Source organism: Tiliqua scincoides, chromosome 4 (genome assembly GCF_035046505.1).
Source record: "Tiliqua scincoides isolate rTilSci1 chromosome 4, rTilSci1.hap2, whole genome shotgun sequence".
In the NCBI taxonomy this organism is placed as follows: Eukaryota; Metazoa; Chordata; class Lepidosauria; order Squamata; family Scincidae; genus Tiliqua; species Tiliqua scincoides.
Genome location: NC_089824.1, coordinates 117,699,089 through 117,712,320, shown reverse-complemented (window position 1 = coordinate 117,712,320; position 13,232 = coordinate 117,699,089). Strand labels below are relative to the sequence as shown.

General features: G+C 39.8%; 1 protein-coding gene across 2 annotated transcripts in view; it reads left to right on the top strand.

Annotated features, from left to right (window-relative positions):
- The window catches only part of EDEM3 (ER degradation enhancing alpha-mannosidase like protein 3), a 56,345-nt gene that overhangs the window by 3,593 nt on the left and 39,520 nt on the right, over nucleotides 1-13,232 (top strand). For both annotated transcript variants that reach the window (XM_066625432.1, XM_066625433.1), the window contains exon 2: nucleotides 5,226-5,271. In XM_066625432.1, the coding sequence (XP_066481529.1) occupies nucleotides 5,226-5,271 (46 nt within the window). The remainder of the gene's footprint in view (nucleotides 1-5,225; nucleotides 5,272-13,232) is intronic.

The window sequence follows — 13,232 nt, the reverse complement described above, 5'->3', positions numbered from 1 at the left end:
TTTCCAGCCCCCAACACAGTGTCAGAGGGATAATGTGGCCCTCTTGCCAAAAAGTTTTGACACCCCTGCTCTATTGTTTCAAACAACCTGTACTTACTATGCCTCTCACCCATTTATCTCAAAGCAACATAAGAAAAGACAGTATCTCTTTGAACAGTTGTCTACAACTTACCAATATATAACCTCCCAGGGTACAAGTGAGAAACTGTCCAGCGGAACATATATTTCATGGATGCCAACTTTGGAATCATCTCAATGAATGCAGAAATCTCTAGGTGCGACAGAGAAACATTGCTGTCTGAACTGCTGCCAATGGTTCTACAGCAGGGCTGATTGAACCCAGGCTTAGAAACTGGATCCGGCTTTCAGGCAGATTCATCTGACCTTTCTGTTCCACTCCTGTGCAGCTTGTCCTCCTGGTAGATCTGGGCACCAGGACGCTCCAGGCACCAGGACACTCCATCTGGTCATGCAACCTTCTTGGACACTGGGCAACATCCCAGAGTGTCCTGGTGCCCAGGTCTACCAGGAGGACAAGCTGCACATGAGCAGAACAAAAAGCTGCAGTCCGGATGTGGACTGTTTTCAGAGGACCACAGTTGCAACTTTGGGCGCCACTGCTCTATAGCAGGGGTGTCCAAACTTTTTGGCAGGAGAGCCACACCATCTCTCTGACACTCCATTGGGGATCAGGAAAAAAAATTAATTTACATTTCAAATTTGATTAAACTTACATAAATGAATATATTAGAGCTGGAACTTAGATGAGTGAATGAAGGTCTTGCAATAGCTCGAGGCTTATAAAAGGTCTTGCACAAAACAACATCGGTCTTTCTTTCGCTGCTGCTGTATCTCAGATGAGAAACAGTAAGCAATGGAGGAAGCCCTTTTCCCACAGCTCACGCAAGAAATTGAACCGTCACCCTCACGCTGTGAGCAGTTGTGTTGGGCCAGCATGGACTCCAGCAAATCTCTAGAGGCCAGGGGCTCTGGAGGGCCAGCCCCCAGGAGACTGGGTGCTTCCCGAAGGCCAGATTAGGAGTCCCTGAGGGCCACAAGTGGCCCCTAGGCTGGGGTTTGGGCACCCCTGTTTTTGGCACCCTGTTTGGGCACCCCTGCTCTATAGTAACAATCTGACTCAGCAAATCAGCAAGTTTTGCATCTTCAGATAAAAGATCTTGTACAAAACACGGCCAGCCTTTGCTGCTGCGGCTGCATCACAGACGTGAAACAGCAAGCAGTGGGGGGAGCCCTTGTCCCACAGCTCATGTGAAAGGTCAAGTAGTTGCCCTCTGGCTGAGAGTAGTTGCTTTGGGCCAGCGCAGGCTCCAGCAAGTCTCTGAAGGGCCAGAGGCTCATTGGAGACCGGGGGCTCCCTGTGGGCCGGATTGGGAGTCCCCGAGGACCACAAGTGGCCCCCAGGCCAGGGTTTGGGCACTCCTGCAATAGATTAAAATTCACTCCCTTGAAAGTTTGTAAGTTTACTTTTTTCTTTTGAATAAGTAATTTTCTTTTTACATCCATATTGTGTAACTCTGACCTGCTGTTCATATGTTTAACAATTCAACACTCATTAAATTTTTTTACCTGTGCTGTCATAAAAACATAAGAACAGCCCCACTGGATCAGGCCATAGGCCCATCTAGTCCAGCTTCCTGTATCTCACAGCGGCCCACCAAATGCCCCAGAAACAAAAATTGAATTTCATAGATTATAAGTTTTGCTAGTTCCATTTGTACACTAATACCATGCAGTATTTCTCATAGATCACTATAAATAACACATGGCAATATCTTCTATCAAAAGATGTCAGTTTAAAAGAACATTTAAATTTGTGAGTATTTTTTGTAGATACAGATGCATTTGAGCAGGTGCTTAATGGAGCATTAAAACAAATTAAATAAAGATGTGTATTCATTGTTATGCACCCTGTATTTCTGCATTCATTTAGATTGGTCAAATGCATGCCATAGGCATGAATTTTTGTTAGAGTCCTGGCAATCCTGGCTTTCATAAAGAAAAATGTGATTATAAGCGTTGAAGTTTGGACATAATTTTGAATATGGTGGAATTTTTTTCCATTCTAATGAATGCTGAACAAGTTGCTACCAGCATTGATCTAGGAATAGGGACCAAATTATGTGGTATATTAAATGCATTGTCTGGCTATGTAACGCACATCGTAGTTAAATGTTAGAAGCAGCAATGGCTGGTTGGGAGGGGAAGAAAAGATTGTCCCAAAGAGGATTGTACTCTCCCAGAGATGCCATTAGCCCTTTAACAGCTTCGGGGGTATGAATTTTGTTTGAGCACAGTGTGAGGGGGAAGAGAGTTGAGTTTCCCTGTACACCATTGTTCCAATCCCAGTTATCCTCTCCCAGCCTCACCACTATTTAACCTGATCTTAGCTCTTAGAAGCATGATCTTTGGATTTGTATAGTGGAACTGTGAAGGGCCTGGAGTTTCACTGAAGTCATCGAGTTTGTTGTAGCCATTTCATTTCTTGCAGCTTTGATTTCAGAGCTACATAAACTATGACAATATAATACGAATTTTTGTTGCTTCAGATAAATGTTCCAATTAAAGCAATTTTTAGCATTTAGATAAAGAACTTCACAGGGAACGCCTCTTGTTTAAGATATAGCAGGGGAATTGCTTAAATAGGGCCTTTTCCATGGTCACACTGAGACTCTTGACTACCTTCTGAGAGAATTCTGTTCTTTATCTGCCTATCTAACTTCAGGCAGCAAGTAGGACTATTAATTCAGAAGGCATTTGAGTCCTTTTGAACTGGGGCATATTGTTGTCCTACTTTGTTGCTTTAGTTACTTAGATTACATACCTTTAATGGATGTTTCTTATATATTTGTTACCCCATCTTGAAATGCTTTGGTGCAAAAGATGAAGTACAGATATTTTAATAAGTAATATGAGGTAATCACTGAGCTAATATATAAGGTAGCTCAGTATTCTTAATACTGTATTGCAGTTGGAGTGCTGAAATGCAGTGGCTTCCCTACAGGCATCTGGGGAACAGGATACATTGCTTTGAGAAACTCTATTTGTTAATATGGTGTTACCCACAGAAACAACGTGTGGACGTTGCACATGACTGTATGCACATCTTTAAACGCAGTCATACACACATGCGTGAATGTTCCGTTCCAGAACCCCCAGTAGATTAAAAAAAATAGTGGATGCCAAATCAGTGGAAAAATAGCTTTAAAGATCCACTGCCATGTTCCTTGCTGTTCTATTGTTGCCAAAGAATGCATTGGTATAGTCACTATGCTGCATGCAGTCACTAGATGGGGTGAATAATGGAATCTAATGGAATGAAATTATAATTAACAGTGTGAAGGTCGGAAATTAGATTTTGATGCTTTCTTCTCCTTGTTGCAAGGCATTTAAAGGTGGACCTTGATTCAGTGGTGAGGCAAATCAGTGGATACCAAGGTCCCACCTGTATGTCTGAGAAATCTGATTGGACCACGTTTCCCAGATGTGAGTACAGGTCCAACCTTGCTATACATGGATTTGACTCAACACGAATGGCCACTGCAAATGGGAAGGAATGTGCTGATCCCTGGAGAAGGGGAAAAATGCGTCTCTTTTAAAAACTGCTTTTCTTACTGTTGTAGAGAGACAGTCATGCAAGCCATTACAAGTATAACCTCATTATCCACAGATTTTTTAGCCATGGAAAAATCCACAGATTTCAACATGATGGATGAGAAGGGCCTTTTAAATTAAAGGAAAACAGTCATTTAACAATAGCTTCGTTAATGCAATAGAGGGCAGCCAGCTGTCAATCCATCAATCATTCTCTTTCACTCCAAAGCAAGCAACCCCTCCCTTCCCCCCTGAGCATGTTTCTAAGAGCCTGGGAGGGACTGATTGATGGTTTGCTTAATGACTCTGACTTACATCACAAAGGTCAGCAAGGCTGTTTTTAAAATTGCCCAGCAAAGGGACATTGTTTGTTAAACTGATTTGCTTTAATTTGATTTTTGCCATCCACATGAGTTCTGGGAACATAATGAGACTCAACTGTATGTGAGTTTAAAGATGCAAGTACCCTTCTGCACTATCCAGTGTTACAGGAAACACTAGTGTACTGTTATAGTGCTGCCTGTAGTAAATATGGCAAAGGTGAAGTTTGAATCTGTTACTTGGGAGCAACAGCAGGTGATATTGCTGTATGTGCTGAATGTGGACTTCCTGGAGGCAGCTAGTTGTCTACCATGGGAAATGATATGCTGGATTAGTTGGATCTTTGGTTGGACCCAGACAGTTTTGCAGCATGACCTCTCAGCCATTATGCTATGATGGTTTTGTTTGTCTAATGCAGTAGTTCCAAACCTTTTAGGAGCCCATGGACCACTGAGACAAAAATTGGAAGTGGTAGTTGCAAGTGGCATGAACCACTTGTGACCAGGGCCTTCAAGAGGAATTTTTATCTGGGAAGATTAAAACTACATTGAAAATAAAGTGTAACCATGATGAACCTGCAAGTCCAGAATGGTGACTGACATCCTTGAAGGGTTCGAACGCACGTGGAGTTATGAGAATGTCACCTCTGATAATTACATGTTCATTCTCTAGAGGCTTTTCCTCACCATTTTGCAGCCCAGTCCAGCAGGAGTTGTACTATGAGAGGATGGTAGTTATGCAAGAATGGATGGGAATGCACCTCTTCCCCTTAAATTGCAGGTAGATAGTGCCTATCTGGATTTCACCTGCATTTGCATGATGCATCAGATTAGTGTCTGAGTTGTCTTTGCATAAGGCATGGTCCATGCATAGATCTCTTATGCTGGAATGAAGTGTACAAGTCTGGCCCATAATTTCTGTAATGTGTAAGATTGTTTTTCTATCTTGGTAAGAAATCCCAAGTTTAGAGAACAGTAAAGGATTTATCAGGTTGATGCAATATGTTGGTTGGACCGAACTGGTTATGCTTTCCATTTGTGTTTGGCATTCTCTTTGAAATCGAAAAATGCCCCAAAAGTTGTTGTATCTTTTTACTGTTATCTTTTTTAGCCGTAGCTTTCTTCAGCTGTTATGTTGCTTAAGCTTGTCCACTTGACCAGCTGATTATGAATATGTACATTTTGGGAAGATTGTATTACTCTCCAAATGTTTTATTTAATGTGATTAGTTAATTTAAACAGAAACAACATTTAGAGAAGGTTTGAACTACCTTTTTTTTTTTTTTCTTTCAGAAATCAAGTGGTGGAAATGTTTGATCATGCCTATAGTAATTACATGGTAAGTGAAATGAACCTGTAATTGCCCTCTGAGAGATTCAGTCTGATCCTAGTTACTGTTCTGCAATTTTGTTTCATTCACATTATCTACTGACAGTATGTGCTTTATTTGAACTTCATGCTAATGCTTTGATGATCAGAATCTTATACTCTAATGCCAAATAAATGGACATGGAACAAATTCTGTTGAACTTCAGCCATTTCTGCCCAACAGTGCATATATGCAACAGGGACCAAATGTTTATACCTGTGGGCTGGACAAAAATGAGAGAGGGACGGAGGCCATTATTGGTATTAAAACAAAAATGAGTTCGGTCAGACTTTTAAGGATTAAATACCTTTGCTTCAAAGTTCCATTGATTTCAGTGGACATTACTTTATGGGTTTCATCAAAAAATTAGTAACTGATTACAAAAACATGAGGGTAACATATAACATTAAGAAAGAAAAATTATTTAAAGCATATGGTATAGAAAAAAAATTTGTGTTAGAAAGTTAGTGCCAACATAGCAAACATGCTTGCTGAGTACTTTTACATTTAACATTTTTAAATAAAAATATTATATACTGCTTTTCAACAAAAAAGTTCACAAAGTGGTTTGCAAAGAAAATCAAATAACTAAATGGCTCCCTGTCCCAAAAGAGTCACAATTCTCCCCCCAAAATGCAGAAGAACACTAGCAAAGAGCTATTAGAAGCACTGTTCTGGGGTAAAGAGGGTCAGTTACCATAGATACTGGCCTACAATGCAACAAATTTCTGCCATTAAATCAAGTTTAGATTATCACCTCTGAGGTCTCTCAGGGGGCAGAGTTTTTCAACAACAGGGTTGCAACTGTGTCCAGCTGCACCTGTCATTCTTTGTTGCTTGTCTCTCTGCTGTGAATTGAATTGCACAGTCCCAGTTATGTGTTATAAGTTGTATGTTATATGTTGAGCCATTGGCTTAACAGACCAAGCACCTTAAAGAAGGATTTTATTCATGTTTCTCCTGCAGTGGCTCCTAACTTTTTTTCACTTGCATACCCCTTGGCAGCCCGTTTCCATAAATTGTACCCCTCATATTAGCTAAACATTTATAATATTAATATAAGCCATCATCTTCTCCATACATACAAAAACCTATACCATGTATTCATCCCAGTATTTTATCTATCAGTTTGAAGAACAGAAGACTGTCTTTGCATTGTTTTGCACCAGAAGTGTCCTGAGAGATTCTTGGTGATTGATCACTTTCCATATTATGTTATAGTTTTTTTACTGTGCTGGTTTTTCAATCACTGGTTCACACATGGATCACCAAAAATTAGCTATTGGTGGAACTTTCACAGCCAAGTAGCTACCTCCCTTCCTGCCTTGCTGGCCCTGCAAGGCATTCTGGAGCACTACTCGCCTTTTTCTGCCATTATTCAATTCTTTTTCAAGCATTCCTAAAGGTCCTGTTGAGTGCCCCTGGGGGTACATGTGCCCCATGTTAGGAACCACTGTTCTACTGGTATGTTGTTTACAGTGCACGTACTCTGATAGTGTTTACAAAAAGGTTGTGAAGACCTGAATTTAACAAGTTAATGAATAAAAATGTATCTTATGATCTTTTACTTGTTGTTGGCAACCTTCAGTCTTGAGAGACTATGGTATCGCGCTCTGAAAGGCACAAGAAAAGAAGGATCTTTTACTATATTTTTATTAAATCAGAGACTACAGTTCTCTTTTACTGGTAGGTTATTTGTCAGGATCTGGCCTCAGGTAAAATCAGGCAAAACTATAGTCAGACATCCCCCTAAGTTTAACTCACGACTTATCTGAGGGTTGTAGAAAATGCCATGATTTTGGCTCAAAAACCTGCCCTCAACTTATCACTATGAGATTGACTTATAAGCGAGTATCTACGGCGCTTTCCCCTTGCTAAATATAAGAGGAGCACCATTTGGAAAAGTGCATCTTTGCCTGGATAGCAGGGTACAGGGAATTTTGGTATTGATTTTTGGTATACAAACATACTTAGGCTTTCATGACTAGATGAGTTTAAAACATGATTTGAAGTGTTTCTTGAGCATTTAAGCCACAGATTAAAGTATATTGTAGGATCTAGTCCCAACATTTCACTTTCAGCCGTAGAAAGCATCTTCAGGGGTTACAAAGAGTTTTTGCATCCTCTCTACTGTTGGCCACCAGTTTAACTGCCAGCTCCTGTTTCTTGTCAAAGGCATACAAACATTCTTTGCCTGTTCATCATTGCTATGTAGGTTTTCCTTCAAGGTTTTAATTCTAGTGTTTTTAAGTGCTGGAAGCCAGGCATTACTTATTCTGAGATTCTTTTCTCACCACCTAGTCAGCCACCTAGATTATATGGTCTACCAAAAATCCATAAACCTACAGTCTCCCTGAGACCCATTGTCAACACTATAGGCTCATCTACTTATGATGTGGCTAAATATCTAGCTAAAATGCTTCAACCCCTCAGTAGGAAATATACCGATGTTTGTAAAAGATTCTGTGCCCTTTGTTGAAATTCTAAAGGACCAGCATATTTCCACCACGGCGAGACTTGTCAGTTTTAATGTGTAATCTCTATTCACAAAGGTACCTCTGAGAGAGGTCATGCTTATAATTCAGGATGTAGTCCCTAAAAATATCATGGGCTTGTACCACCATTGCCTCACCTCCACTTATTTCAGCTGAAATGGCGAATTTTTTGAACAAACTGATGGAGTAGCCATGGGCAGTCCACTGAGCCCAATAGTGGGTAATTTGTATATGGAGAAATTTGAGGATGAAGCACTAAACACTAGAAACATTAAACCTAAGATGTGGTTACGTTATGTCCATGATGTCTTCGCTATCTGGGATGAGAGGGAAGAGGAATTATTTTGTTTTTATCACACCTAAATAGTAGACATCCAGCTATCATGTTTACCATGGAGCAAGAGAAAGTTGAGTCGTTACCATTCCTGGATGTGCTTGTCAGCCACAAGGAGGATGGCACACTGGAACACAGGATGTACAGAAAGCCTATACATATGGACTGTTAACTGCATAAAAACTCCAATCATCAGCCTTGGCAAAAAAGAGGACTAAAAGAGAACCTTAATCACGAGAGCTAGATGTATCTCAGAGCTTCAATATTTACATAGACAATATGCACATGTATCCAGAGCTTACAACAAAATGGATACACGAAATGAGAAATTAATACAGCACTGTGTCCCAGACAGAAAATGACTGCAAAAGAAAATGACACCAGAACAAAAGTATTTTTGCTTTATATCTGGAACATCACGGATAAGATTGGTAGGTTATTGGAGAAAGCCAACCTGAGACCCATCTATAGACCTACCAAGAAGATATCTCAGGTGTTGCGGTCCATGAAAGTTAAAAGACTACCACTCTCCATGGTTGGTGTCTATCGTATTCCTTGTGAGTGTGGAAAAGTCTACATAGGGACCACAGATAAGAGCGTGATTACAAGAATAAAGGAGCATGAATGCCACTGCCACTTAGAACAAAGTGAAAAATCAGCAGTGGCAGAGCATGCAGTGAGAACTAGTCATCAATTAAATTTAACGCACGTTCTTTCCATGGTGCAGCAATACCACACCAGAATCTATAGAGAGACCATTGAATTTCAAAAACATAAAGAGTATCAACAAAAAAGAAGAGTCTCGCAGCATAAGTAATGCCTGGCTTCCAGCACTTAAAAACACTGGAATTAAAACCTTGAAGGAAAACCTACATAGCAATGATGAACAGGCAAAGAATGTTCGTGTACTTTTAACAACTGAAGCAGGAACTGGCATTTAAACTGGTGGCCAACTAACAGTAGAGAGGATGCAAAAACTCTTTGTAACCCCTGAAGATGCTTTTCACAGCTGAAAGTGAAATGTTGGGACTAGATCCTACAATATAAGTACTTTAATCTGTGGCTTAAACACTCAAGAAACACTTCAAATTATGTTTTAGGTTTTTGTTTTTTTGCTAACAAAAATTAAATTAGTAGATAGACTGTGGTTGCAGCCCTATAAACTCTAGTTTTGAAGTAACTTCCATTAAACTCAGTGGGACTTACTCTAAAATAAATATGTATAAGCTTGGGCTGTAAGTCTGCAGTTGTAAGTAATCTACATAGATATTGCACCAAACTATAGTTAAGCAAGCTAACCTGTAGTTACTATTTGAATGGACAAACTGGTTTGGCAGGCCAAAATCAGAAACAGTGGTTTGAAATGTGTGTGCGCTAATGGTGGTATGGCATGATGTCTGACTTGACAAATGGTACTTACTGTATTTGTATCCTGCCTTTCTCCCAAAGGGACACAAGGCGGCTTACAACATCAATAAAAATACAAAAAGCAATTAAAAACAAATTACACAAAACAATTAAAACAAAAACGCTTAACAAATACTTTTAAAAACAGTACTCAGAACATTAAAAGAATAAAAAGGGCAACTGCAACAATTTTATAAAAGCCCCAAGCCTGTAAACCATATGTTAAAAGATGTTAACAAGACCAAGAACTCAGGCTTGTCTAAAAAGAAATATTTTCAGGCCTTGCTGGAAATTTACAAGAGAGGGAGCAATTTGTAAATCAAGGGGGAGGGAATTCCATAGTGTTGGTGCCACTACTGAGAAGTCCCTATTTCTTCCGGCCATCACATGTGCCTACCTGGGTGACGGCACTTGTAAGAGGGTCTCCCGATGACCTAAGGAGGCAAGCCAGACTGTATGGAAGTAGGGTGTCTGGCCCTGAGCCCTGAGTCATATAGGGCTTTAAGGTCAAAACCAGCACCTTGAATTGGGCCCGGAAACTAATGGGCAGCTTCTAACTGTGGTCTGCTTGTATCTTTGAAGTCTAATTATGGTTTGGGTTCTAAAGTATGGTAGTACAAACTATGACTGGTGCAATGCCTGAACTTAGCTATAAGTACAATTTAATAACTTGTCTTGGTTTGTTTGCTCAGCTTTTGTGCTTGCTCTCTGCACCTGCTCACCCATAGCAAACAGCTGTCTCTTGAGAGTTTCTTGAACAAGCTCAATTCTCACTTCTATTAATTCTTTTTTTAAAAAATGGGTACTAAAACTTGAAAAATAACTGAAACAAATTAGCTTCTTCCCTGAACAGGAAGAGAAGTGAAGGCACTTATGGAAATTGTAGTCTGTATGAGTGTTGCTGCTATGGAAGTGCAGCACTTACTCCTCACAAAGCCTCCTCACAGCTCACAGAAGTTCCTTCATCTCCCTTCCAATTTGGAGTAGGGGGGTACAATGCCTTTTTTTCTTTATGCTGCTGCTTCAGAACAGGTCCTGATAAGTTGTTCTCAAAGAATTTCACGCACCACTAGGTTTTAGCCACCCACCGTTTTTTTGCGCATGTCATAGAAAACTCCATTATTTTTGGCTCAAAACCTATCTTAGACTTATCTGTGAAATTGACTTATAGGCGAGTATCTGCAGTATATATGACTGCTTGACTCATTATTAGAGGCCACCTAAAATGATAAAAACAAAATAACACTGCAACAATGCAAAATTGGGCTTATAAAATGCGATATCCTTCTCAGTTAACAAAGTAACACTGACATGTACCTATTAAAGTCATTGCAGAACACCTGAAGCTTCATCCCAAATGCTTCGGATTATGTTTGTAAACCCCTAACTTCCTCAGAGCTCTGTTGCTTTCACTGGCTGTAGAATCTTCTGAGCATGCTCAGAAGCTGACAAGGAAAATGTATGGACCCCCATGGAAAGTGAAACTGAGCTATAGTGTGCATTTACTCATGAGTAAGTGACGGTGCCTTGGTCCATTGGAAAGGGCAGGCTGAGAGGAATGCAGTGCCACCAGAATGGTCCTGATCTAATGAAGGCATGCCTGAAAAACACCTGAGAAGGAAGACCCTCCCTTCAAGCAGGTAAGTATTGAACCCTATGGAAAAAGAAACTGAGCTATATGGTCGCATTTACTCATGAGTAAGCAAATGTTTAATGGCTCCCTGCTATGTTGGTGTGTTTTTCCTGAAATTTAAAACCAGTTTGTTTCTGTGGCAATTCAGTGCTATGTTCAATTTTGTTAGTTCAAGTTGCTATGTTCTCAATGTGTAAATTTGGCAGTGTTTTAATTTGTTTGTATTTAGCAGTGTTAAGTTCATTGTAGTTGTTCATACAAGTAGCACACAAATCTTAAATGGCTCCCATAAGTTTAATTCAAGTAGTTGACTATGTAGTTGTGCTCTTCAGAGGTGTATATGTGTGTGCATGCATATGTGTAGTGTGTTCTGTGCCTGTTTTATTCCTGTGGCTATGTTCGCTGACAGGCCCATGCATAAAACACATATATGCCAGGTATATGAAAGTGATTGCATGATAAAAATGCTTTAAAACTGATTAAAATTTTAATTTGGAATAAAAACACATAACACCATTTTCAGCCCTTTTTTAGGGCCACGATCCATGAAAAAATTGGTTTAGTTTGCCTCTACTCAGTATTAATCATGTTTAGTTATTCTCTCAGACTTCTTGTAGTACAGATTACTACTGCTCACTTTACAGGTGGAAACTATGGCAGAGAGAAATCTGTCTGCCTACCCATTATTTAAAATGGAGGTAACATAGTATTAAAACCTAAGAGTAGGTGCTGTGTGCCAAGAATGTCCTGATTGCGCTGTTGTAAGGACTTTTGGAGGCAATGTGAAGTATGTTGAGCATTTGAAATGGTTATTGTTATGGCTGAGAAATATACAAATTTGCACTTCCTGAACCAAAATAAAAAATAGCATAATTTGTTAATATTTCATATGTATAAAGACTGATTGTACCTGAAAAATTTGCATGTAGGGGCTTAATTCTTAACTGGTAACTGCCACCTCTCCTCTTTATATAGAGAGGGGGAGAGAGGAACCTTTTTATGCAAGTGCACACTATTCATAAATGATGCTTTGTAGCCAGGAAATAAAGTGTAAGATGCAGCATTTGAAACTGATTGTTTTAAATAGTATATCATCCTGCAAAGGAAGATTTTTTTTAGTTTGGCAAACACACAAAAAGTTAAACACAATCAACAAAATAGTGTTAAACCGAAACAAAAACCCAGTTAAAACGGGATAAAACAACAGGAAGTTCAGCAGCGACTAAAATCACAAAAGGCCTGGGAAAATCGGTTTTCACTGGCTGCAGTAAGACAACACAGTTGGTGCCAGGCAAATGTTTCTAGTGAGAGCGTTCTATAATTGGGGTACTACCACAAAAAATGCTCTCACTGCCACTTCTCTAATATAAATGTAGCAGGCACTTAGAGGAAGACTGCTGAAGAAGGTAATAATATAAGGGCAGGCAGATGGGAGACTGGCAGGCAATTCTCCAGGAACCTCAGCCCCAAGTTGTTAAAAGTAAGTGCTAACTCCTTGAATTGAGCATGGAAAAGAATCAGGAGTTGTCAACTGTTTGAAGATAGGCAAGATATTATTTCAGTTAACTGCTTAGTGATTGTATTCTGAACTGATTACAGTTAATTAGGGAAGAAAGGCGGGATAAAAATACTGTATCTAAATAAATAGTTAGGACAGTCTTCAAAGATAGCTCCACACACAATGCATTACAGAAATCTAACTTGGACCTTTCTGAAGCAAAGATAAATCTGACCCAGGCTATCCTTGTCTGGGTAGGATTATAGTCGATGCAACATTTTCTATCTGTGAAAGGCACTGTGAGCCACAGAGAATCCCTAAATCAACTCAGTAACAACACTGGCTAAGTGGGTATCACCAAGTTACAATCTTGATCCTTCAGGGTGAGACCATCCCCCTCCCAGAGAAGTCCAACACCACCTTCATGGGAAGACGAATCACCACCAACAGGTCCTATATCTTGTCTTGGTTAAGTTTCAGTTTATTGACCCTCATCCAGTCCATTACCAAGTCTAGTCACTGGTACAGTAACTTGACTACCTCACCAAAACCAGATGTAAGATA